Source organism: Platalea leucorodia, assembly GCF_965183815.1.
Source record: "Platalea leucorodia genome assembly, chromosome: 2".
NCBI lineage: Eukaryota > Metazoa > Chordata > Aves > Pelecaniformes > Threskiornithidae > Platalea > Platalea leucorodia.
The window spans coordinates 130,431,051-130,458,911 of NC_138824.1; the positions used below are offsets into that span (position 1 = coordinate 130,431,051).

The 27,861-nt window shown below is 42.7% G+C and overlaps 2 protein-coding genes across 3 annotated transcripts; both read left to right on the top strand.

Annotated features, from left to right (window-relative positions):
- Positions 1-354: 354 nt before the first annotated feature.
- On the top strand, positions 355-2,388 carry TMEM139 (transmembrane protein 139; the record flags this gene model as incomplete). The annotated part of the gene is made up of 2 exons (XM_082303987.1): positions 355-602; positions 1,980-2,388. The coding sequence occupies 2 exons, from the start codon at positions 355-357 to the stop codon at positions 2,386-2,388; spliced, it is 657 nt and encodes a 218-aa protein (XP_082160113.1).
- Positions 2,389-5,743: 3,355 nt separating this feature from the next.
- Positions 5,744-27,827, top strand: CASP2 (caspase 2). 2 transcript variants are annotated; one of them, XM_082305002.1, is made up of 11 exons: positions 5,744-5,826; positions 6,167-6,317; positions 13,153-13,320; positions 15,033-15,108; positions 16,569-16,663; positions 18,193-18,369; positions 20,557-20,685; positions 21,148-21,238; positions 24,934-25,083; positions 25,165-25,274; positions 25,885-27,827. In XM_082305002.1, the coding sequence occupies exons 2-11, from the start codon at positions 6,168-6,170 to the stop codon at positions 26,017-26,019; spliced, it is 1,281 nt and encodes a 426-aa protein (XP_082161128.1). In that variant the 5' UTR covers positions 5,744-5,826; position 6,167; the 3' UTR covers positions 26,020-27,827. The 2 variants fall into 2 exon arrangements, with proteins under 2 accessions (XP_082161128.1, XP_082161127.1); XM_082305001.1 differs by lacking the exon at positions 5,744-5,826 and having other exon boundaries at positions 5,949-6,317.
- Positions 27,828-27,861: the final 34 nt, after the last annotated feature.

Sequence of the window (27,861 nt, forward strand, 5' to 3'; positions counted from 1 at the left end):
TTTAGATAAGCCTGGCAATAAGTGCTGATGGTCTATTTATGCATTTTATGTCTTGCAACTGTGTGTCCAAGCATTCCCATCATTCAATATGCATTCACATAGGAAATTCTAGTACATTTACATCGGCATGTACTTATGCACAGATTTCCCAGGCTTATTACGTATGTGCATAGCTGCCTATTCTCATGATGGCATGTATGTATGAGTATGTATCTTCTTATTTTGGTCACAATACTGATAACGTGTTTGTACGCTCATGTTTCCTGTTGAAAACACTATTCCATCTTCCACAGATGTGTGTCCCCTTCACTGCTCATCCGTTCTCAACTGTCTGCTGCCACCATCTATACTACCATGTGGTTAGAGACACACTGGAAGAACATCCGCCAAGCCTTGTTGCTTCTTTTCACGGCTGCTCTTCTCATTGGGGTCACCATGCTGGCCATTTCATCTAACATCAATCCAGTAGGGTATTTCTTCCTAGGGGTAGGGGGAGTGTGCCTGGTCGGCTATTTGCTGACTGTGTTTGTCGAGTGTTACCTGAGGAATCAGCAGCAACATGATGCACCTGAGGTACCTCCAAGCAGACAAAGCCAAGCAGGGTAAGCAGCGAGCTGGTTATTCCTCTTACTTCAACTCTCTCTCCTCAGCTCTGGCCATTTTACATCTTGTATTGCTGTCCTTCCCCTAGGGCACCAAACACAGACTCCATTCCAGAAGACAAAAGTTCTTTTTAGATTGTTTTCCTTCATTCTTCAGGTGAAGGTTGCAAATGTCTATGCCACCCATGTCCTGTATGTTGTCCATTACATATTTTCTTCCCCCCAGAACTGATCCACCAACAATTTTGAAGATTAAACAGATCCAGGCCCCGTTTTATTTTACTTTGAGTAATCAAGTCTGGCCAAACAATGAGTCAGACAAGGAAAAAGAAAAAATGCTGAAGCAATACTGAATCTTAGCTGGGTTTAGCTCTATAAACCTTATCTCCAGAGCAACTGTTCCTCGGCAAACTTTTAAAAAGGAACCTGTGACTGGGTGTGTTTCCAGTCTTAAAAATCCAACTTGACACTAATAAGCCCTGATTTTGAGAGGCTGTGAATACTCCCACATCTTTTTGGCTTCATGTGTCTCTGCAGGTTCTCAGCATCACCTAATTTAACCCCTTTACCTACTGTTGTTGAAGAGTTTAACTTTGTATCTTTGCTTCCTTGTCTGTATAATCCAGAAAATCATTATCCATATCCACAAATAACTTGATATTCTCAAATGCAGGGTGTTGTAGCAGGGTAAAAATGTTGTTACGTGTTTATTTTTAGAAAGAGTACCTAAAAAGGGCTTTGCTAGCTTGGGGGCATACTAGAAGAAAATTAGTATTTATTTATTTAAAAATATGACCTAAAAAGGGAAATGTTTCTAAAGTAACATTTTTCTCTGCAGACATTCTTTTTAATACAGAATAGTTAGTCCTTGTTTAAACTAAATGAAAATACTTAATTTTCTCCACTTCTGAAACATAGATTAACATTGAGCTAATGTATTAAAAAAGCAAGGTCCTTTATTATTCTGAGAAATAATTAGTAGTTAGTAATTCTTAGTAATACATTTTAACTGGCAGGAGATTTTAAATGAGGGACATAATCCTCATGGGTCCCTTCCAACTTGAGATATTCTATGATTCTGTGATCAAGCTAAGCCTAGGACACCGAAACCTCATGTGGGTTTTTTTACTTATTCTGGGGCGTGTGGGAAAACGGTCCCATGAGCCATTCTCCAGACCAGAAAGCAAGACTTTAAGTTGGCTGGACAAGTGAGCTGATCCAGTGGCAGAATGTCACATACGATAATACCACGTGAAATATCCTCAGTCCCATCTATCGATTGTAGCACAGTCCCTATACATTATCCAGACTACCTGCCTCTGCCTAAACTAAGCCGTAAAATAACGAGTGTAATGCCATTCCTCTCTCTGTGCGTAGGGTGAACGCTGCCTATGAAGCGCCCACCTATGAGGAGGTGATGACCGTCTCAGTTCCAGCAATATGGACAATTGCATCCAATCCAGGCTTAGTGCCCTCACCACTGAATGAGCCTCCTCCTTACAACGTAGTTATCGAATCATCTGCCCAAGAAGAGATTATGGTGGAGGCTCTCAGGGTGTCGGTAGCATCAGACACAATGCGCACCTCTGAGACAGACACGGGCTCCAGGATGCAGCTGCAGCTGGTGCTGCCCCCAAGACTGCAGCAGTTTGTTTCGGACATCCATGAAGTGAAAGGTATTGAAGAGAGGTTTGAGCCACTGGAGCCACTCACGCCACCACCTGCTTATGAGAATGCCATCAACGATGAAGTCTTTGAAGATGCTTTCCAGGCCTCCATATTATGATTAATTTCACCTTCTATGAATGCAGAACCAAACCCTCACCCCAATACAGGGTGCTCCTGGAGGGAAGGTGAAAGAGCTGAGATTTTTCACACCCGAAACTGTAAGAGTTTGTCTCACCATTCTTCGAAGCAGAGCTGAACTGCAGACACAGCTTCTGATCTCACTGGAATCTTTTTGCACAAAATATAAATCAATGCAATACCACAATGCTTTGTCTTGGCAGATACGTAAAACCACTGTGAGGAAAGTTGTGTTATACACAGCAACAATTCTCAAACTGGAGATGATGCACCTTTATGGTGGAGGAGAGTGAATCATAAGAGACAAGGTTACCTCTAAAGAAGGACTGTAGGATGCAGCCAGGAAAGAGGAGGAATTGAAACAGCACTACGTAGGCTATGCCTGTGCATTACACACAGAGGTATTGCTGAGAGCTGTGCGATCATCAGCCACCCTAAAATCCCTACTGAGAGACTGAGGCTGCAGTTCCCTGAACTGCTGTTTTGCAGCAACACAAATTTATGGTCTGCACTGTTTGTTGCTACACCTCCGCTGCACTCGCTCCACGTCCTCAGCTGTGCTGCACCGGAGCGTGACCGAGGGGAGGGTGGCTGTCTTCATCCGGAAGCCGGCACCACGCGGTACCTGTCACTTGGTGTTGAAAAGCTGCCGGCAAGCACGACACCATGAAATGACTTCTGTTGTTCACAAGGTTCTCATCCCACACAGCCTCCAGGTGGTGGACAAGAGGGAGACAATAGCAGTTTTCTCCTGGAAGAGAGGCCGGCGGTGGGATACGTACGCATATACATATCCTCTGCCTGGACCACCAGTCTTCACAGCTCTACAGGAGGCTGTATTTCTCTGCTGTACTACAGCCCCGAACAGATCACTCGAGATACTTTATTGTCATCATGGCAAACATTTGCACAGAAAGGTCAATGCTCCTCCAGTTCCTCGTAACAACGCTAAGCGTGGAGGCTTCTCTCCGGACTCTGGAAAGGGCCAGTCTGTCTGCCGAGGCCACAGCTACAGCGGAGAGCACCTGAAAACAGGAGTCCCAAGGCAGACGCCGTCTTCATCATGACAGCTCTAGGTTGGAGCCAGGTTCTAGCTCTCACTGATCAGTGATGCTCTGCGGTCTTTTAAAATGGGTGAGTTAAACGGATGGGCTCTGCAGCATTAAAGTGGTCTGCAGTATGCAAAAAGATATTAATGTCTGGTGAATGTCCAAATAATGAAAACCAAAAAGAATATGGTGGTCTGAATCTCCTATGAAGGACAGCAGCAATCATCACAGCCTTGTCTAGTACGACAGCATCATTTTTAATTCATATGAGGAAACATCAAGCCATAGGCTAGAAGCCAATGAATTATTTCTTTATGTTTGATTCTTTATAGTTAAAAAAAAAGACTTTTTATGTTTATAAATAAATGGGACTGCGCTAAAAATACCTAGTGGCATCATTATTTTTTCCTCCCAAAAGAAACACTCCACAAAGCATGCTTTTGCTTGCATTCTGCTTATTTGATAATCTTGGCTTAGGAAAAGGAGAGGACTTCCATTTCTAAATCTACAGCTGTATCACTTTAATATCATTAATGATGAAGCAGCTATGATACCTCTATCATAAAAGTATTATGAGAGACAAATTTGCTGATAGAGGCAATGTGATTTTTTTAAAGCCAATCATTTCTTGCATCTGCCTCCACAAAAGAACAAACCACAATAAAAAGCAGTACAGGTGTACCACGCAGGAATAGAAACTTAGGGCAACCCAGGACCTTTCTGAGTGCACCAAATTGCCAGGAGTCAGGAAGAAATGCAGGTGATCAGCACAGATAAATTCAGGTGATAAATTCAGGTGATAAATTTTTATCAGCACAGATAAAAACTAGCCAAAACGAAGACAAAAAAAATGTCACCAGCTATGATCGCTAGGATTCTGTCTTCAGCATCTGTAAAGGTTATTCCAGCCTTCGGACTTGTGTTAAGTTTTAGCATGCGAAACTCCTGTGCACCAAGGAACAACTATCGGAAGCTTTACATGACCACAGCTGTAAATGTGCTTCTGCTAAAAGGATGCTCACTTGCTTTTCCCTCGTATTTCACGTGTACTCTGCGTGTCCTGTGTGCTCCCTTTCTTCCCTTTCAATTACTGAACGTTACTTGAGCCCTTTTTTGATTTCAGCTGATTTCAGCTGAAACGTATATCAAGAAAATATATGTAACAAAAAACTCTAAAAATAAAAAAAAAAAAATCCCAGCACCGATATGTTTGCAAGGAAAACCGCCTACCTGTTAATTCCACCTGCACGCAGAATCCCCCCGCATTACTCTGATGTGTGAGGATACGGTCCCCTCCGCCATGCCCCCGGCCCATAGATACTTCAGCAAATGGCTGAAATCAGCCAGATAGGAGCTTGGGCTGTCAGCAGGGCTGGCTAGCGTGGCGAAAGCACTCTGATGGGTTTCAGAGTGGGGCTGCATAGAATCATAGAATCGTTAAGGTTGGAAAAGACCCTTAAGCTCATCGAGTCCAACCGTTAACCCAGCACTACCAAGGCCACCACTAACCCACGTCCCTGAGCACCACATCTCCCCGGCTTTTAAATACCCCCAGGGATGGGGACTCAACCCCTGCCCTGGGCAGCCTGGGCCAGGGCCTGACAGCCCTTTGGGGGAAGAAGTTTTTTCTAATATCCAGCCTAAACCTCCCCTGGTGCAGCCTAAGGCCGTTCCCTTTTGGAGGTAGGCTCTAAGTCACGGGATAAAAGCAGAGCCTCCTCTGGCGCCCTGTGGGCCCCTACCTTATATTCCTCTAGCAGAGGGATGGTCTGTGGGATGCAAGCGAGGGGAGAGGCTGCAGGGTTGTGCTGTGAGGACAGGAGGCGGTGGTGCTGGAGAAGTGTGCTCAGCCCATGACACTTGACAAGCCTGGAGCAACACGGAGACTGAGGCCTTGTTTAAATCTCATCTTAACCCGGGGCGCGATTTAAAACCGAGATGCTTAAACTTGTGCCAATACCTGTGTGCGCACTTGTTTCAATTTAATCTGATTAAACACTTAAAGCATAATGAGGCAGGCGACCTGAGCACGGGTGGAAAAAGGATCTGAGTTGTTTTCCCTGCGGACTAAACCCCGCTCTGCCCCGGCCGAGCCCAGGCAGGACGGGACGGGCGGGGCGGGGCGGGGGAGCCCCTCGGGGCGGGCGCGGCTGCGCATGCGCACAACGGCCGGGCGCCGGCGCTTGTTTTTGTTGCGCTGTCGCAAAGGGCGGGGCGGTGGCGCGGGCTCCCGCATGGCCCCGGGCCACGTGACCTGAGGCAAGAGCGCGGCGCGGGGGGGCGGGGGGGCGGTCGCGGTCTGGCGGTTTGAGTCGCTGAGGCCGCCGGGAAGGAAGGCAGGAAGGCGCGCGCGTGGGGCGGAGCCAGGGGTGAGTGGCGGGAGCGGCGCGCGCGGCGCGGGCCGTTTGGCGGGAGCCGGTCCTGGGAGGGCGCGCGGCGGCCTGCACCGGCCCGGGCCCAGCACCGGCCTCGGCCCTGCACCGTCCCGGCCCCTGCACCGGCCTCGGCCCTGCACCGGCCTCGGCAGCCGGGGGCGGCGGGGAGCGCACCCTTCGATCCCCGGTGGGGCGGGCGGCGGAGGCCTCTTCCGCCCGTTGTCAGGCGGCGGCCGCCCGCGGAGACGGGGTGCTTCTTCCTGAGCAGAAGGTTGGGAGGGGTGAGGGTGCGTCTCGCCGTTGAGTTTGGCTCTGGTCTCCCCTCTCCTGCCAGGATGCTGGTTGCGTGCGGCATGCAGCGGTGTCACCAGGAAGCGCTAAAGAAGAACCGGGTGATGCTGGCAAAGCAGCTGGTTTTAAAAGAACTGATGGAGCATATGATAGAGAAGGACATCATCACCACGGAGATGATGGAAATGATACAGGTATGCAGGTTATACTCGACTGCACCGTGAGCTTTAGTTCTGCTCCGTGTCCTTGGCAGTGGCAGCACGGTAAAACTCATCTGTGTGTTACCCGCATATTTTAATGTGATTGCGTCTGGACGACATGCAAAGCAGTATGGGGTTTGCTTGCAACACGCAGGAGAACTGTAAGCTGCTTTTTTGTCTGGGATTTACTAAATCATTGGCTTGCGTGCTGGTACGTAGTTGCGGCAGGCTGCGCTTCGTGAGTCAGGTGGTATCTTCCAGTCCTTTGTTGTCATTTTGTGCCCTTTTTTTTTTTTTCTATTTGTAAAAGTAGGAATAATACCTATTTCAAAAAGTATACTGTGAAAGCAAGTAAATAAGGATATTATAAACCAGCTTGTTGTGGCACTTGTGCACCTTTCAGTTGAAGAATTTATATTTCATATCTGGTTTTGTAAATTGCGTGAAGAACCTTACGTGATCCAAGACTCATTCTTGGATGACAAATGCTGTTTATGGGCTTTTGTTACGTGTCCTGAGCAGTGGGTACTGTGAGGAGAATTCATTGCAAAGAGCTTGGGATTGTTCCCGGAGGTATGGTAATGCACCGAAGACTGTGCAGGGTGGAGATACAGGTCTTCAAAAAGAAAGCAAGCTGGAAAGGAAATGACTGAAGATGCACATCGAGTGCGTCTCAAGACTCAAATAAGTAACTGAGGGACTTTTTAGCCCTTTAGTAAGGTTGATGGTCCTGTCATAAGAAGAGATGCTGAAAAACAGAATTATGAGCTATTTACTGGGCACAAGTGCACGAGGTATGAGCCTGAGGCTGATAAGGTTTTTGAAAGCAATGAGGAAATAACTTCCTGATGAATTTTGACTCCTTGTGTGTCAAAGATAATGTGAAATTCCTCGTGGGACCTCTCAAGGACACCTGTGCTAAGTTGTGGGAGATGCAGGCAGCCTTACCTGAAATAGCTCCAATCCCTAATGAAAGAGGACAAAGGTACAGGAAGACAGTGAAAGTCAGAGAATGAATCAAGAGCTGATTGTACTGGTTTTGGCTGGGATGGAGTTAATTTTCTTCACAGTAGCTTGTATGGGGCTATGTTTTGGATTTGTGCTGAAAACAGTGTTGATAACACAGGGATGTTTTAGTTATTGCTGAGCAGTGCGTACACAGAGTCAAGGCCCCTTCTGCCTCTCGCCCCACCCCACCAGCGAGCAGGGTGGGGGTGCACAAGGAGCTGGGAGGGGACATGGCTGGGACAGCTGACCCCAGATGACCAAAGGAATATCCCACACCATATGATGTCACGCCCAGCAATAAAAGCTGGGGGAAGAAGGAGGAAAGGGGGGGACATTTGGAGTTATGGCATACTGCTGAAGTATGGGTGGTTAGTAGGGATGTTCAGTTGCTGGCCTGCAGTTAGTCACTGAAGGGGTTGGGAAGACAAGGAAGAAAAAAAAGAATGGGAAAAAAAAAAAAAGCCCTCTCACAGGTAGGATAATGCCAGAGAAAATAATCTTTTGGGGAAACTGCTGCTATAGTTAAGAAGCTTTAAACTGAGACAGAAGGGAAGAAGACTAAGGGAATCTTCCCTTCCAGGTGTAACTGGGCAAAAGGAGCTGCAACAATACTTAGTAATGCATTATCAGTAAGGAGAAAGGTGTTACAATGGATAAGTCAGGTAAATAGTAATAGCTTAGTGGAAAAAATGTGCCTAATACAACATATACATATAACTAAGAGCATAAATGTCTATAAATAACAATAGCAGCCTAAGCAAGAGAACAAAGTGACTTGAACTACTGTTGCAGGGTATGAATCTGGAAATTGCAGCAAAAATAGAAATATGGCAGGGACAGGAGGAAAGCATTCACAACTGCAACAGTAGTGCTGCAGAATATGCATTGCACTAGAAGGACTGAAGTGAAGGGAATGTTTGCAGGATAGTACTAATCATAACAGTGCTGTAGGTAAACAAAAAGTAATGTGCATAAAAACAATCACTTGAGTCAAAAACACTTTGTCTCACCTTTCATTTTTCTATAGTAGGTCTGTGGATTTGTTATGGGAGCAAAGATAGGGTAGATGAAGTGCTTAGGGTCATGGTTTAGTGGTGGACTTGGCAGTGCTAGGTTAACGGTTGGACTTGATCTTAAGGGTCTTTTCCAACTGTCCTGGTTTCAGCTGGGATAGGGTTAATTTTCTTCCTAGTAGCTGGCATAGTGCTGTGTTTGGATTTAGGATGAGAATAATATCAATATCAACTAAACGTTGATAACACACCGATGCTTTAATTGTTGCTAAGTAGTGCTTACACCAGTCAAGGACTTTTCAGCTTCCCATGCTCTGCCCGGTGCACAAGAAGCTGGGAGGGGGCACAGCCAGCACAGCTGACCCAGACTGGCCCCAGGGCTATTCCATATCATGTGACGTCATGCTCAGTATAGAAACTGGGGGAGTTGGCTGGGGGCAGCGATCGCTGCTCGGGGACGGGCTGGGCATCAGTCGGCAGGTGGTGAGCAATTGTACAGTGTATCACTTGCTTTGTATTTTATTATTGTATTATTATTATATTAGTACTACTATTACTAGTGTGCTGTTTTATTTTACTTCAATTATTAAACTGCTCTTATCTCAGCCCACGAGTTTTCTCCCTTTTACCCTTCTGATTCTCTCCCCCAACCCACCGCGGGCAGGGAGTGAGCGGCTCTGTGGTGCTTAGTTGCTGGCTGGGGTTAAACCAGGACACCAACCTAAGCAATTCTGTGATTCTATAGGTCTTAGGAGTCCTGTTAGGTAGCCTACTCTTGAAAATATATTGTGACGCTAATCATCCGGTACCTTATATAGGAAGCTATTAAATAGGAGGAGACAAATGCCACTGTGTCTGATGATAGAGCATAGATTTTACTGGATGCTGTAACTGACTGGTTCTATATATCCCCCCGCTGCCCCAAAAAGTAAGGAAAAGATCTGAATAAATAGTTATGTTTTAAATTGTATTGTCTTAAAAACACAACGATTATACTGGTCCTGTTGGTTTGATTTAAACTAAACAGAAGAACAAACAAATTGGTTCTGGAAATAGGGCACTTCACTTAAATAAACTTTTGTAATCTAAGGAAAGTGAAATAAACTGAGGAGCTCAGGGAGATGAAGGAAGGATGAAATTTCTTTGAGTGTGAGGTGCTAAACCAGTACTGAAACTTTACCACAAGTAAGAAAAAGATGGGAGGGGAGGATGTTGCAGGAAGAGCCACTGAAGACAAAGGTGGTTAGAGCTGGATGAAGAGCTCACAAGGAATATGAAGAGTAAGTAAAGAGCTTACAGGTGTTTGCTGGAGAAGAATTAATAAATAGGAGCAACTTCCTTTGATGTCAAAAATGGGGAGAGAGTAGGACCTGATAGGAGTGACTTTAAATTGGGTCATTCGTAAAGATACTAAACAATGTGAATTTTTTTCAATTATATACATTGTTAAAAAAGAATCAAGAAAAAAATTTCTGTTTACTGTGTAACAAAGGTGATGTAAATGTAATTATCTAGATGAAGGTCCAGAAGAGAGGGATTTCAAACACAGGAGAAAATGATAGTGGAAATAAAATGGGATAGTGGAAACGGCCATTTTTAAGATGAAGTCCAAAATCCACTTCATTAATGCCTTCTTGTCAGAGCATCAGATGTTATTCCAGATCTCTGGGATGGACCTTCAAAGTTGCAGATATGATAGCAAGAGCTTTCTCTTGCTTTTTAAATGTGTTGAATACTCTGTACTGTAATCAAAGACTATCAGATCGTGTAGATATAGAGATTTAAATGCTCTGTGTTGATCACTAGACAGTAATGAAGGGATCACTGGCTTTGACAAAGTGGCATAAGTTTGATCAGGATGTTTGTCAAGTATATATGCTCTTTCCACAGATTCTGCATGTATATTCAGGCTCAGTAAGAAGACAAATACTATGGGATTTTGACAGGAATTCAGTTTATTGTGCAACCAGTTCCTGTTATGCAGATTATCAAACTCATTTGTGAGGGTACAAAAATAAATTAAGAATCTATTAGAAAATAAAATGAAAGAAGTCTGTCTTATGGAAGTTTTACTTCTGAATGTTTGCCGAAAATTATATAGTATTACCTGAATGTGTTGATGTGGAAGTTACACGAGGAGGTACAGCGCTTTGGGTATTTAAGGAAGCATTAAGGAAGAAGTCTGCTAAAAGCTGACTACCGTACATACAAAGTGCAGAACATGAACATCATGGAAATTTCTTAATTTTTCAGTAAAACTTAAGATCCAGTTTTTGAGGTCAGCTTCTGTTCTTAATTATGATTTATGACTTAGAATCGTAGAATCGCTTACGTTGGAAAAGACCCTTAAGATCATAGAGTCCAACCGTTAACCCAGCACTGCCAAGTCCACCACTAACCCATGTCCTTGAGCACCACACCTACATGGCTTTTAAATACCTCCAGGGATGGAGACTCAACCCCTGCCCTGGGCAGCCTGGGCCAGGGCCTGACAGCCCTTTCGGGGAAGAAGTTTTTCGTAATATCCAACATAAACCTCCCCTGGTGCAGCTTGAGGCCGTTTCCTCTCGTCCTATCCCTTGTTACTGGGGAAAAGAGACCAACACCCGCCTCGCTACAGCCTCCTTTCAGGCAGTTGTAGAGAGCAATAAGGTCTCCCCTCAGCCTCCTCTTCTCCAGGCTAAACACCCCCAGCTCCCCCAGCCGCTCCTCACCAGCCTTGTGCTCCAGACCCTTCACCAGCTTCATTGCCCTTCTTTGGACGCGCTCCAGCACCTCCATGTTCTTCTTGGAGTGAGGGGCCAAAACTGAACACAGTATTGGAGGTGTGGCCTCACCATTGCCAAGTCCAGGGGGACGATCATTGCCCTGGTCCTGCTGGCCACACTATTCCTGATACAAGCCAGGATGCCATTGGCCCTCTTGGCCACCTGGGCACCCTGCTGGCTCATGTTCAGGCGGCTGTCAACCAACAGCCCCAGGCCCTTTCCCTTTGGGCAGCTCCCAGCCGCTCCTCCCCACGCCTGTAGCGGTGCCTGGGGTTGTTGTGCCCCCAGGGCAGGACCCAGCCCTGAGCCTTGCTGACCCTCACCCCATGGCCTGGGCCCATCAACCCGGCCTGGCCAGGGCCCTCTGCAGAGCCTCCCTGCCCTCCAGCAGATCAACGCTCCCGCCCAACCTGGTGTCACCTGCAAACTGACTGAGGGGGCCCTCGATCCCCTCATCCAGATCATTGATAAAGATATTGAACAGAACTGGCCCCAATTCATAGTCATAGACTGTGAAGACATAAAGTGAAGATTAATGATCCTAAGCTTGTCATAAACAGCTGCAGGCCTACTAGAAAGGAAGAAACAATTAATAGGTACTTTAGAATATCAGCTGTCTATTTACTTTATTAGATAAAATAAAATTCAGTGGGCTTACAGCAATATACAAGTATATGGAGCTGGTTATCTTCTGCGGACTAATGGAGAAGTGTTACCAGGAGAAAAGGGCAAGTATTTCTTCTGGAAGGGCACAGGTGAGATGACTATATGCACTCCTAGTCAACAGTGCTCTGAAAGTTGAGGTTTCTGTGGCTATAAGAAAGGGTAATTGCATTGTCGAGGGGAAGAGGCCATTTATGAGGAGGCTGAAAGAAAGTGGCTTGTTCACTGTAGCAAATGGAGACCGATTTATAGAAAGAAGTTTGATAAATAAGGGCAAGGACAGTAGAACACTGAAGTCACGGGACATTGCTGATACAAAAATAAATGCTATTAGTCATGAATGAGCATAAGTCTGAAATTTCAGAATAGATCCATAAGCATTGGATCAATAAGGTTTTGCAATATCCTTCCAAACAATGTGATGGGACAAAACCCAAAGTACTTGTAACACTAAGCTTGATAAATTTTATGAAAGAAACCAGATGATGTGAAATCTTTTGTAGCAGAGGATTTACACATGTGACTCGAGGCTTTTTTTTCTGATTTTCCTGTGATTGCAAATGTAGTGTTAGGCCTTGATTCTGTGTAATTCACCAACCATTTCTTATCATCCACCAAAAGAAGCGATCTTGGTTCTTCGTGGTAATTCACAAAAATATAGGATGAATTCCATGGAATTGATAAAATTTATTTTTGATACCCAATATTTTAGTACGTGATGATGTGGTGTGTTTTAGATTTCACGGGGAAGGCTATTACTGTATAAATTATACAGTTTGTTTGCAAATGTCCTGTTAATATTCTAACAGTTAGAACTTCCTGGGACTGTTATACAGATACATAAATTTAATTTTTGATTGTTACTTTTTCTCATATACTACTATATATTGCTTCATTGGTCTACATGTTACAGTCTATGTGTATGTAGTATCTTTTTGGAATTGACTGCATAAAATAAGTATTTTACTTAATGCTTTCTGTGGGATTAGCGTTATCAGTGCATGAGACCATAAACCATTGGGCAGTAGTGAAAACATGTTCGGGACTTCGTGTATTCAATGAGGGGAAATAAGGTACTATTCCAACAGTAACTGGAAGTAAAAGTTTAGAGAGAAGAGAGTGTATTACTGTGCGTGGTAAGGTATGAATTGTTGGCTTGCTGTGTTGCCATATACTCTCCCCCTTGGCCTAATGGGAACAGAGGAATGGGAATGAAGTCAACTAGGAAAAGCTATAAAATTGGATCTAGGACAGCTAAGCATAGTGACGAAACATTTACATGAAGGAAAAAAGTTGAGTTGTTCTGAAGCTTCATTCAAAATGAATTGTGTTGAGGTGTTGCTTTGAGTGTGGATTTTGTTTTTTCTCTGGATCTAGGCCCAGTCCGGGAGCTTCAGCCAAAATGTGGAATTCCTCAATTTGCTGCCCAAGAGAGGTCCTAATGCCTTCTCAGCCTTCTGTGAAGCTCTACGAGAAACCAAACAGCAGCATCTGGAGGCATTGATCTTGAAGACAACATCCAACCTGAGCCATGGGATTGCAAGGGTACAACAATTTTAAAAAAATTAAATGGATGGACCACATTTCAGATTGGGCTCGGGCACAAAGTAATGTTTTACAAATGGAAAAAAAAATTATTTACAAAAGACAGGATGGGGTTTCATTGCAAATTGAAACTTTTAGTAGCCTTTGTAAAAGCGGAGGGGAAGAAATTTGGGGAGAATTTTCACATAGAATCACAGGATAGTAGAGGTTGGAACTAACCTGGAGGTCATCTGGTCCAACTCCCCTGTTCAAGCGGGGTCATGTTGAGAAGGTTGCCCAGAACCACATCCATGTGGCTTCTGAATATCTCCAAGAATGGAGACTCTGCAACCTCTCTGGGCAACCTGCTCCAGCACTCAGTCACCCTCAGAGTAAAATTGTGTTTCCTGGTGTTCAGAGGGAGCCTCCTGTGTTCCAGTTTGTGTCCATTGCCTCTTGTCTTGTCACTGGGCACCACTGAGAAGAGCCTGGCTCTGTCCTCTTTGCACCCTCTCTTCAGGTGTTAATGTACACTGATAAGATCCCCCCAAGCCTTCTCTTCTCCAGCCTGAACAGTCCCAGCTCTCTCAGCTTTTCCTCCTATGTGAGGTGCTCCAGTCCATTCATCATCTCTGTGGCCTACTGTTGGACTCTCCAGTATGTCCATATCTCCCTTGTACAGAGGAGCCCAGAACTGGACACAGGACTCCAGGTGCAGCCTTGCCAGAGCTGAGTAGAGGGGAAGGATCATCTCCCTTGATCTGATCTGCTGGCAATGTTCCTCCTCATGCAGCTCAGGATACCATTAGCCTTTTTTGTGGCAAAGGCACATTGATGGCTCCTGTTCAACTTGGTGTCCACTAGGACCTTTTCTGCCAAGCTGCTTTCCAGCTGGTGTCCCCCAGCATATACTGGTGCGTGGAGTTGCCCCTCCCCAGGTGCAGGACTCTGCGCCTCTCTTTGTTGAAGTTCACAAGGTTCCTGGATGTTCTTACATCCAACATGTTCTTAATTGATGTGTCATCAAGAACCCAAAAGCTGCAAAGAAAATATTTTCTCTGAAATCTTTGAATTTCGTGTTCAATGATTCTCTGAGTAGAAAGCTACTAAAAGTTAGTCTTGTCTTTTGAGGAGAGAGGGACTCTTCCTTTATTTTGTTATTTTTATTTTCACCTTTTCACTGTCTGCATTGGACTAAAGGAAGAATTTAATAAAGACTCAATATTCTCAGTGCATTGACAAGTACGGAATCTCACAGTAAACATATTTTATACAAAGGAAGGAAGACCAGATATTTTTGAGCAGATGTGTTCCCTTATTAAAATGTAGGATTTATTGGACTACCCTTTCTATTTTTTTTGTTTTCAAATGTTCTTTCCTATACAAAAAATGAAATCTTGAAAGCAAATAAAAATACAGGAATCACTGGACAAATCAAGTTTTGGCACAAATGGGGAGAATGTGACCTCAGTGTAAGGTTTCCAAACTGGGGATTTGGGTCGAAGTAGAGATGTGCAAAGAAGGGAAGGAATTTTGCATTGACAGAAAATGCTGCTGCTATCTTGTCATGATGTTTCATTTGCATGTGAACCGTAATATTATTTTTTAAGTCATATGTATGTGTATGTAAATACATGTATCTTTGTTCCATGATACCTGCAGGCTTGTACTGTAGAGAAAAAAAACCAGCTGTTTTATGCTACTCTTTCATGGATTTATTTAATGTCTTGTAGCTCGAACACTGTTATGGATCAAATCTTCCATTCCCTGCCAGTGAATCATGTAATTCAAAGAGACCGCGCTGGATTGGTGAGTTGCACATGACATCATGAATACTTGGTTGGCTAGCTGGTTGCTTCTAATTTCTTAATACTCTCTTAATTCAATTCTAGAAATAAGCTTGCCACCACTTTGCTCATCCCAGGAATACAAACTTGACAGTGAACTGATTATATTAAGATGCAGGAGGCAGAATTAGGCTAGAAACTGAAAGTGAAATAGCATATTGGAAGAGAGAAGCCAATCAGTTTCTAGTCAGCTTCATTTATTAGCGGAAATTTTGTTGCTTAAACAGTACATGTCAGTAAAATTTTAGATTCTTCAAAGATTTTCTTCTTTGTTTAAGATTTGTAATTTGTAATTTATTGAACTAGAGCTGTGAGAAGATACTGATTTGGGGCAGTATTCCTTAACTTAGACTTCCTTCTTAGCAAATAAGTTTAAGTACAAGGCCTTATATATGTTAACATGGGCCCAACATAAATTCCTCTAGCTTCTGTCAAGTGCAGCAAATCAGCTTTTCTTTAGCAAGCATTTGTGATTTAAATCAGGGAACTAGTTGGAATGAATCTCCTTGCTAGTTTTCATGTTGCTTCTGGTCGTGCCTGGAGTACTCGTGTTCCCTAACCACAGCTTTAACTGTGTGCTAGTTACTGGGAGCTCTCTCTGGTGTTAAAGAACAAGTGTCTAGATTTTGAAGGCTTTTTTTTTTATTTAGGTAAAGGTTTTAGGGTTGGGTGGTTTTGTTTTTTTAGAGCATATGTTCCTCCAACCAGGAGCGCCATGTCTCAAAAGGCTGAAAAAGGATTTCAAAGGCAATCATGAATGTCATTAGCTCCATTTCTTCAGGACAGGGGATTGAGCATTTGTCTGCAAATGGCAAAGAGTTGATTATCATTCCCTGCATCTGCTGTTATCCAGAGGAAAGGGTTGTTCAGAGGCAGATAACCAAAAAAGTGCATTGCACTTTCTGGAAGTTAGAAATGTCTAGTTTGATCACCTATGCATGTGTTAAGCAAAAAATAAAGAATTATATCCCAGTGAGCATGGAGGGCCTTTTATGAAAGGAAAAACACTATTCTATTTGAATATTTCTAGCAATGGTTTGTCAGCCTAACTGCGAAAGGAGTAACATACTGTACAAAATGACAGAAAGCGTATGGCTCTATGGCTCTAATTTTAGATGAGAATTCTGTTTTCATACTGTGTAGAACCAAATTTACTAGGCCTTAGATAAGGCTTACCTGCATACAAGGCAAAAAAAAAGTTACCAATTAAAATTATTAAAAAAAAATTATACCATTCCAGTACTTTTGTTTTTCTGCTGTGTTTCATTGTGTGTCTGTAGTCCCTGATCAAGCAAAATTTTTAGAGGTATGAATAGGAATATGCCTAAGACCACATACTTCAGAATTTGCAAGTTACTACCTTAATGCAGAGGCTTTGTAGTTGGAATTTTTTATTCTTATTGATATGTTTGTTTTGCACAGAACCAATGGAACATTCCTTGGATAATGGAGATGGTCCTTCGATTCCTCCAGTGAAGTACTGCACTCCTGAATTTTATCATGAGCATCAGCACTTGGTAAGTAGTTGACAGAGAAAATCTTAAAATGTGAAAGATGTGAGGTATTTGGATATATCAACTGAACATGTGCTACTTAAAACTGAGTCGAAACGCATGCTTTGTTGGGATGCAGATTAGTGTTGTGCTATTTGTGTAACTGAAAGATGTTACCAGTCATGTTTGATTTGATGTAGTTCTCATTTACAAGTGTCAAGAAATTCTGAGAAGTTCTGTAATTCTAGACAAATCTCCGCCTCTGGTTTTTGTTCATGAAGAGCTTCGTGAAATGCCTTCTGTTCTGTTGCTCTGTGTAAGCTGTCAGTATTATTGCCTCATATTTATTTGTCTGCATCCTCATCTCCTTCTGTGTGATGACACACTCTGCAAATGACTGTAAGATGCTAGAACTGTGTTTCAACTAGCAGTCACAGTTTTGGCTGTTTTAATTGCCAACTTGTACCCGGTAGAGTCTCTCCTTAGGCTTAAGAACCAGATCAGGATTCTGTGCTGGGTAGTACTGGGTAGAACAACCTGAATTTCTGTTCTTCTTCTGCAGCATTAGAAGTTACGTAGGTGGTCTAATTACTTTTTGTTTATTCTGGTTGTAAAGCATAGGTTGTGGTGGGGTAGACTTAAGGAAAAAAAAAAATCATTTTGTGTAGTGGGGCAGACACTTTACTAGGGTTACACAGTGTGCTAACGCTTAACACTTCTGTCACAGGCTCTGTGTACAGCAAAACAGATTTTTATTTTATTTTTTTTAACTGTCTATTGGGGAGACCTAATTAGGCAGAGTCCGTGTGAGCTTGACTTGCCTCCTTTTACATTGACTCCTGGATACCCCCTTTTTGATATGCTCCTTTGGTATTAAATTTCCAATTTACAGGATTGTTAGTAACTGATTTACTATTGATTTGTTGTTGTTAGAGTGGGAGGGGCAGAGAGGGAACTTATTTTGAAGACACCCCTCTTAAATTAGTTCTTCCCCTGTTAACCTTTTTTGCCAGCCACATAACTTTCAGGATCAGTGACTGACAGTCCCTTGCTATTAAAATTGCACTCACATGCTATTTTACTTCTCTGTCTGCTCCCAACAGCAATTAAGAAATGCTAGCTAAATTTTACATAGTGTTGTCCTAAGGCCTTTGATGGGGATGATGGAAATATGTTGGGCCGTGCTGGGGTGAGGATGGGGAAAGGGAAAAAAGTTAGCAAGACCTAATTCACAGTTTGAAACATAGAAGCTGTTTCTTTTAAAACAAAAAATAAGGCAAGATGGTATAATGTATATAATAGTGTTGTAGTATCATCAGTTGTGGAGACTTGCAAATACAATTGTGTTTGGGACCCTTTGCAATACAAACACTTTTTTATTTATTAAAAAAAAAAACAACTTCAAAGATTTGAGCTCTACTGTTTTTGTGCCTTCTCAATCAAGAAATCCTGCCTATCATATCAAGCTGGTATGTAGGGATTGCTGTTCTAGTCTAACACTCTGTTATTTCCTTGTGTAGTCTAAATTTACCAATTTTAAATCTTCTTCTCAGGCATATAAACTGATATCGGAGCCCCGAGGCTTAGCACTTATTCTCAGCAATGTCCATTTCAGCAGTGAGAAGGACTTGGAGTATCGTGCAGGGGGAGATGTCGACTGTACTTCCCTGGAGATGCTTTTCCAGCATCTTGGGTATCAAGTGACTGTCTTTCACGATCAAACTGCACAGGTAAGGGGGATGGATCCCAGTACTTCACAACCAGTATGGATAAGACTTTGTAACTGTTACATAAACATCTTAAGAGGTTTCCTTTGGTATAACTAAGCTTGACCTGGAAGATGTGAGTGGTCACTTAGGAGTAGAAAATAAGGCTAAATGGAATGATGTCTGCTAGCCTACTGACAAATATGAAGAAGCTTGGAGGGCAGAGGACTTTGTGATGGAAAGCAGGATCACAAAGGACCACAAGAGGTACTACTCTAGTCTGACCCCTTGTAGTGCAAGGGGCAAGACTTTCTAGACCACACCTGGCACATGTGTTAAAACCACAAATGAATAAAGTTTCCAGTTTACTCTAGATAGGCTTTTCCAGTGATCTGCTCTCCTAAAAGTTAAACATTGCAAATATTTGACCTACTCTTTGCAAGTATAAGCGATGTTTTCATATCCTTTCACTGATGGAGTCAATTGCCATCCTATTTATCAGTCTTCCAGTGTCTATGCAGTTAAGTTGCACTCTTTCAGTCTTTGCTTTGCTAGAGAAGTGGCTTTGCTTCATTTAGGAAAACTGGACGTGTTCCATGGCTGAATCAAGCCACTCTCTTTCCCTAGGAATGCAATCACTGCCTTCTCCAGCCTCATTTGTTCTTATTCCTTTTAGTTCCCTGTGAAACCAAGTGGTACAGAACCTGTTAAAGAGTGGTTTATTCAAGAAGGCAGCTTTTGTAACATTATAATGAGACTTTTACACTTGCTGTATTGTTAGAGTTGCTAAAGTTTTCCACTTTAGATTGTGGTTGTGTTTTGATCACTAGTGTTTGAATGCCTGAAGTACCAAAGTATGCATCTCTTAAGTTGCTCCAATATCCCAGCCAGAGTCAAGTGTCAATGTCAAACCTCTATAACGTATCAGTTGATTTCCCGGGGCTCAGTGTTGGGGCCGGTCCTGTTCGATATCTTTATCAATGATCTGGATGAGGGGATCGAGTGCACCCTCAGTCAGTTTGCAGATGACACCGAGCTGGGTGGAAGTGTCAATCTGGTGCAGGGCAGGAAGGCCCTGCAGAGGGCCCTGGACAGGCTGGGTCGCTGGGCCGGGGCCAACTGTATGAGATTCAACAAGGCTCAGGGCCGGGTCCTGCACTTGGCTCACAACAACCCCAGGCAACGCTACAGGCTGGGGAGGAGCGGCTGGGAGCTGCCTGGCAGAAAAGGACCTGAGGGTGTTGGTTGACAGCCAGCTGAATGTGAGCCGGCAGTGTGCTCAGGTGGCCAAGAGGGCCAATGGCATCCTGGCTTGTATCAGGAATAGTGTGGCCAGCAGGACCGGGGCAATGATTGTCCCCCTGGACTTGGCAATGGTGAGGCCACACCTCCAATACTGTGTTCAGTTTTGGCCCCTCACTCCAAGAAGGACATGGAGGTGCTGGAGGGCGTCCAAAGAAGGGCAATGAAGCTGGTGAAGGGTCTGGAGCACAAGTCTGGTGAGGAGCGGCTGGGGGAGCTGGGGGTGTTTAGTCTGGAGAAGAGGAGGCTGAGGGGAGCCCTCATCGCTCTCTGCAACTGCCTGAAAGGAGGCTGTAGCGAGGTGGGGGTCGGTCTCTTCTCCCTAGTAAAAAGTGATAGGACGAGAGGAACCGGCCTCAAGCTGCGCCAGGGCAGGTTTAGGTTGGATATTAGGAAAAACTTCTTCACCGAAAGGGTGGTCAAGCATTGGAACAGGCTGCCCAGGGAAGTGGTTGAGTCTCCATCCCTGGAGGTATTTAAAAGACGGGTAGATGTGGTGCTTGAGGACATGGGTTAGTGGTGGACTTGGCAGTGCTGGGTTAACAGTTGGACTCAATGATCTTAAGGGTGTTTTCCAACCTTAATGATTCTATGGTTTCTCCAATGTTGAATCTGTGTGTACCAACTCAGCTACTTGCTGCATCCCCCTGTTGGCCATATAGAAATGTAGATGTTCTAAGTGATTCCTACTTCACAATCTTATACTTAGGACTGAATAAAAGAACAGGAACATTTTGCTAGTTTTTTCATGGAACACATGTCTTTTGTCCTGTAAATTTGATGTCCCTAGAATTTGTTTCATAGCAGGAGGACCATTTGTGGTTTTCCTGTATGTTTCTGTTTTTCCCTGTACATTGACCCACTTTCCCTGTGCAAGTCTGGAAAGCATTTTTTTTTTCTCTCTTTCAGGAGATGCAGAATGCCTTGAAGAGGTTCTCTAAGCTGCCAGATCATCGGGATGTGGATTCCTGTATTGTAGCTTTACTTTCCCATGGTGTGGAGGGTGGGGTTTATGGCAGCGATGGCAAACTACTACAGGTATATTCCCGTGTCCCGAGGTGATGTGGTGTTGTAGGTTATATCTTGGAAAGTAACAATGGAAAGAGAAAAAAAGTTAAAAAAAAAAAAGTGGGAGAGAAGGTGAAGTGATGGGAGACTGAGGATTTACAATTTTTAAAAAGGAAAAAATAAGGGCTTGTGGGAAGAAAACGGCAGGGGTCTGTCTATGAGAGGTCTATAAGATAGAAATAGGGCAGGTAGGAGAAGTTATTTTATTCTCTCTTTCTGTACAAGTAATAGGTGGAGTGCATGAACCAAAACTAGTAGGAGCTGGGGGGGAAGCAGGGGAAGGGATGTGTTTGTCACACAGTGAGTTTGGAGATAAAGGAGAAAATATCAAGACTGGTGAAGTAATAACCAAAATACAGGGAAGCAAGGTGTGACTGGGTTTGGCTTGTAGAAGGCTGCAGTGAAGAATATTTATCATCTTTTTTCTCTCAGTTGCAGGAGGCTTTCCGGCTCTTTGATAATGCAAACTGTCCAAATCTCCAGAATAAGCCCAAAATGTTCTTTATTCAGGCCTGCCGGGGAGGTGAGTGCCCAAATACTAAAAGCCATGTATTTGGCATGCCATTAAGGCTCATTTTACACACATACACACCCTCAACATTCAACTTGCTGTCAACTCTCCTCTTTGCTTCTCTCAGGTGTAAGTGGGACCCATATTCACCTCCCTCTGCCCTGCTGCTGCCACTGCATCTGTTGCTCTGTAAGTGTCTTTTGCTCTGCGTGAGGTGTGTGCATTGACTTGCAGACCCCAGAGCACCTTAGCGTTAAAAAACTCTATCACATCCCACTCATATATGGAGGCTTTCCCTTGCTATGCCTGCAGTAGGGGGAGTGGGGCATATGGTGCATCGAATTGCAGCCCAGCATGGAGTGGTACACTAGCACTGGAGTCTTGTCTGAGGTCCTGTCTTTCTCCTGATCCAGAATGTGTTGTGTCTCTGGTGTTGTCTCTCAAGCTATGAGGCTCCAAGTTGTCTTTTTTTTTGTTTTCCTTTACCCTGTCCTGCTTTCAACCTCCAAATGACCTTTCCTTACACCCTTTTCCACGTACTGTTGTAGTTACAGAATTCTTTTCTTGATTCTCATAGACTTATTCTTTTTCCACTCTTTCTGTTTCTATTTTTTTTTTTTTTTTAAATTCTGCTGTTCGTTTTCCCTCCTTTTGTAACTAAACACATCTGTAACTAACTACTTTTCAGATCTGCTAATGACCAAATTTTTCCCTGAAGTGTTTGGACTTTTTGAGATCACTGAAACTGCAGATACTCCAAAAAGAAGTTCTGTCTTAGAAAGCTTTGTTTTTTCCCTTGTGATAGCCAAGTTTTTCTAGCGTGTATGCTTTTACCTCTTCTTTTGCCTTGTTCCTTGCAATTGTCTCCCTTCTTTTTCATTTTTAGCTGAGCTTTGTAGTTTGTAGTTTGTCCTCTAGCCAAGAGAATGTTTCCTTCACCTGTTACCTACTCACGTTTAATCCCAATGCAGAGAAAAACCTAAAGCCTACGTGAAGTATTTTGGGTATCAAAAATATTTGATCCTTTAAGCATTTGGAAATATTGAAACATGCATATTTACAATATGAATTGAATGTTGAGTAACAGAAGGAAAGCAATCACCTTTAGATACTCTTGAACAAATTGAATATGCAGACTCATAACAGTGTGGAAATAAATGTAATAAGCCAGAAGTGGCGGCTGACCTAATTAGGTAATGAGGTTTATTTGACTGTAACGTTACCAAAACGGGTCTGTTCATATCAGCAAATCAGGCTTGGCCTTCCTACACCCAAAAAGGTTTCAGTTAAGAAAGCTATGCAAAATGCTGCGGAACTGGGATACTGCAATAGGCAAAGGATTGACACTTGAGCAACTGAAAGGGAAAAATCTTTCTTTAATTTAAAAAAAAAAAAGCACAAAACTGCCTTTTTTAACCTCTCTTTTAAACCTTGATTAATAGTTGGAGGGGAAAGCCAGTTACAAAGTAATTGAGCTGTCAACAAGAAAGCGTACCACTTCATGTTAGCATTCAAAGGTTAGACTAGCCGATACAATTTGTTTAAAAAAGCAGCATTTAAAAGACTGTATAAATAGTGTGCATGACTTTAGATTAGTAGTCAGTCTCTCTATGCCATGCAAGTTAGCTGGAACCAGTTGAAACAAAATGAGCAGTGCTAGGTTATTCTTTTCCCCTGAGTTTATGTAATAGGCCTTATCTATCTTCTGTGAATGACACATGAAAAAGTAGATAAAGAAGAGTTGGTACAATCTGTTTAATTTCCAAAGGGCCTTCGGCAGGAGTCTACTAAAGAATTAAAGTAGTCCACCTACAGTCATGGGTCGAAAACCAGTGGCAACAGAAAGCAATGGGAAAAGACAAATAGTCAGATTTCACTGTGGCATAAAATGAGACTTTGAAGCTGCTTAACATCTGTGTTTAATATAGCAGTTGATCGTGAAAAGTGAAGAACTGTGGTAAATAATGACAAATAGGTAGTTAGCAGTTATTTAAATCAATTGGGAAAATGGCGATCTGGGAGCTTCATTAAAATTTAAACAGACTGGATCAGTCTGGGTGGCAGTTATTGGTGATATACATTAGAGGTTAAGTATATAGCAGAATGTCCTGGTGGGGTTAGTGCTTTACACTGTTTCATTGGTAAGCTGACTGGAATGGTGTTTGAAGACAAATGCCTGAAGAAGACATCTAATTCTGAAGCTTTAATCAAAAAGGGTTGACTTTATACCTTATGGGATGATGACAGTGTGAATAATATAGCTTGACTGTAAAATTCCCAAGTCTTATCTGAAATAGCATACATTGTGAACAGTACACTAAATTTTTAAGAAAAGAGAGAACTAAAAGGATTTGGAGAAGTGTGATAAAAGACATGAAAAAAGTGTGGTCAAAAATGGAAAAATTTGCATTGCTACCTTAAAGAGATGATGAAGGAACTCATGATGGAAGTCATCATGAAATTTTGAGCTACGGAGCCTTAATTATAGGCTATATCTTAATTATAGGCTATATCTAGCCTGTCAGACAATCACACCCCTCCCACTGCTGCTTTCGTTTTGGAGGAGGAGAACAATGCTGCTGACTTATGAACTGACCATTTCCTATGCATAATTACGAGATTCCACCAGTGCCACTGCCTGTAAAAGGGTTAGAAATCCAAATGCATTTCTAAGGCAGGACCTGGCAACAAAAACCTAGAGCCATCATAACAGGAAGGCCTCTGAAGTGGACACTTATGGCTCCTAAGACTAGAATCTGACCCATGCTGTTAGGAATTAAGTAGAATAGTAGATTCGCATCTTAGAACAAAAAGGCAAAATTATACAGAAAACCTGTAAAATGTAGTTTTATTTTTCTTACATCATAGCTGGGCTATTAAAGTTACTGCCGCTAAGCAGTTACTCTACATTACGATGGAAACTCTGCATCATGTAAACAACCAATTGAGAATATTTACACTTGTCATAATACAATACTAATGAATCCTGGAAAGGACATTAAATGTTCTCCACGTTTTAAACTAATCTCCATGTACTGGAGTTCTCTTTCGTGTTTGGGGTCAAATTATTTTGCATTTTACTATTGCACAATTCATGCTTTCGATTGAAACAACTGATATTATAGTCAGGATTTACAACTAGGTGAGATATTTGGTCTGTGTTTTCTTGATGTCTTGGAGGTAGACCTTAGCAACTAAAATTATAGCTCTCATTTGAGTTCTGCAATAAGTAGGTAGTTAGCATTGCAAACTAGATGAGACATTTTTGGATATTTCTAAGGTAGGTAAAAGTGGAAAATAGAAACTTTTAGGGCTAGGCATCAAATCCTTCCATGCATGATGAAGAACTCTCAGAAACTTCTTTGCTTTCCAGTTACCCCATGATCTGCATAGGAAAGGGAAAAAAATCAATCGGCATGCGGACTAACAGTCACGTTAGGTTGAGCAGGTTCAGCACTTGTTGGTATCTGCATTAATTTTTGCAGAAGAACTCTCAAATGAGTTTTAAAAACAGCTGAAAAAGCTTGAAGTTCATGCAAAAACTTTCTGCTTGACAGCAGTTGTGGTGTTGCTGACCAGAACCCAAACCTAAAGAAGTAGAAGAGAACTACATACAGTAATTCAGGATAATTTTCTTTTTTTTTTTTTTTTTTTTTTCTTCCCCCCCCCCCCTTCTTCTCCCCCTCCTTGTTTATTGCCCCCCCCAGATGAGACGGACCGGGGAGTGGATCAAAGAGATGGGAAAGAATGGTCAGATTCCCCAGGCTGTGAGGAGAGTGATGCAAACAAGGAAGAAAATCTCAAGCTGCGTCTGCCTACATGCTCTGATATGATCTGTGGATATGCTTGTCTGAAAGGTACTGGGGAGAGGCCCTGATTGTTAGGGCATAAGGAGGTTTTATGTGTCTGAAACTTCATCATACACGCTTTCTTCTCAGGCACTGCGGCCATGCGAAACACCAAGCGTGGATCCTGGTATATCGAGGCTCTCACCTCAGTGTTTGCGGAGGACTCCCGAGACACTCATGTGGCTGACATGTTGGTGAAGGTGAGCTGGAGTGTCTTTCCTCTCCCACATTTACCTGGTTTCTGAGGAGCCTTCCAGTGCTTCAAATTGCTAGGATTAATCTGCTATTAAAGCAATTGTACTTGCCTTGTTTGTAGCAGAATTATTAATTCTTTCCCCATTTTTATATATATATATATATATATATATATACTGTTCCACAGCAGTTTAACGGAAGTAAAAATGCTATTTCTTTGACTCCTTCTATTTCACTTGTGCGGTCGCATAGTGAACTTGAGAAGAATTAATCTGGCTTGCCAAGAATTACTTTTCTTCCGTAGAAATAGCTTTTTTTCAGGTGGATTCATTCCCTGAACTGCCTCACCACATAGCTGCACAAGCGCTTGCACTCACATAAGGGAAAGATTAAGAAAACGGGGGAAGAGGGAGTGAAGGCAGCAGTGTGACCATGGCAACTTGAGCTGCTGGGGATCTGCACCCTAGTTCTTTATCCTTATAATTTAGAAAGACAATATATTGGGGACTACTTAAGTTAAACAGAGTAATCTACGAGTACAGAGCAATGACATTTTTCTTACTTCTGTCATCTTAATCCTTCCAGTCATTTTAATTTTTTTAATCTCACGTCTAGGTGAATAGGCAAATCAAGCAACGAGAAGGTTACGCCCCAGGCACAGAATTTCACCGCTGTAAGGAAATGTCAGAATATTGTAGCACGCTCTGTCGGGACCTTTACCTGTTTCCTGGCTATCTGCCAGGAAAATAACCCTGCCACCTCTGTTGGAAGAGAGATACTGCCAAAGCTGAACCTTGAGTATGGATGTCTACGTTTTCGTTCTTATGAGCTGTGACATCAGATGCGCAAGCAAGGAATGCTTGTTTGTATCTGGCCAGTCCAATTCTCGATGTCTTTTTCTAAAATAATCTGGCAACCCTCTTTGTAATCTGCTTCAGTTCAGGGTTTAAAATTCTAACATCCTGACTTATTCCATATGTATAGAAATTGATGGAAAGAGGATCAGCACTGGAACTGGGAAGAAGTGGGAACATCGTTTGGAAGGAGACATAAGGACATTTGTAAGCAAAGTGAATGTGAAAATAGAAAACCGACTATTCATACCAGTTTTTTAAAGGAAGCCTTTCTGAAAGGCAAATTATTCATAAAATGCTACTTATCTTATGCTTGTATTTTAAAATTTTTAAATACTTTCTGCCTGGTTCTTCATGCCCGACAGTCAGCTCCTGTGCACATTAGAAAAGAGCTCCTATGTGAAGGAGAATCCTTCCTCTCTCTAAAATGGAAGGTTATTGTTTTCAGTACTTGACGCTTTCCTATCTATCTTGATGACTTAAAAGTCTATTTTTGCACATTCCTTCTGTGGCCAAGTTATCAAGAGAACTACAAGACATCCCAAGTTATCAGCAAAACAAATAGAGATCCAGGATTTCTCATACAGACAAATAAGCCTCCATAAACTGCCCCAGAAATAGCTTTGAATCTAGAAATTCTAGATTAGCTCCCCTTAGTCCCAAGAGTGAACAACTGCATGGAATATTACTTTTGAGGAATTTGTTTGCCGTAGTACCTGTGTGTCACAACAGGCGTAGCATTCAATCCACCAACTTCTCAGGAGTCTGTAAATTGCACTGTGCAACTGAATCCCTAAAACCCTACAGCCTTGTATAAAAGGATCTTTTGTCTTTTGTTTAATTGACAAAAAAAATTCAAGGGAGTTCTTTACAGTCTAAGCGTGTTGCTTGGATTATTTATCACTGCAGTTTGTTTCCCTTTTGAATGAAAGGGAAGAGTTTCACATTATTACCCTGTTATGTCAGTTTTCTTTCTTCAGCCATGATCATGTAAAGCTGTTTGTTTAGCTAATATTGTTTGCAAAGTGTCATTTCAGCTGGTCAATAAGAAATGTTGTGGCATGATCCATCGCTTCTTTTGGAAATTTCCTACTCAGTCTCTTCATGCTGTAATTTGTCTCTTGCTTGTGTCCAGTTGCAGTTACTCCCATTTGATGTGACGTGGGAGATGGGCATTGTTCCCTTTTTGTGGTAGAGCCTAAATCCCGGTATACTGGGTTACACATGGACTACAGTCTGTTCACCTGAGTCTCGATCTTCCCCATTTTGTAGCAGTAAGTTGGCATGGTTCCTGGCTTACTCTTTTTATGTAAGTGTGGCTTTTAAAATATTTTTTCAGGATAGAATTATGAATAAGAAGCACAAAAGGGATATGGAGGGAGGCTGGAAAATTAGGCATGTGCTTTTTTATTGTTCTGCCTAGGAAAATGAAGGCTGTGTTTCCTCCAGCTAACAAAGGTGCAGCATTAACGTGCATCTTGCACTTAACTTACACACAACGTGATAACCAGAACAAGGATCACACTTGCCAATTGGTGCCTTACTCTGAAGTTTAAGATACCAGTTTAGGGGCTGTTGTACCTCCCTGGAGTATAAACACTTTCTTCCTGAGTGCTCCCTCTTTGAAATGGTGCAATATTTTACAGATACGGATATTGATGAAGCAGTCCACTCTGATGAATTAGATTTCTGTAGGATTGCATCGAGTTGCATTATCACTGCCACTTTCGTATATACT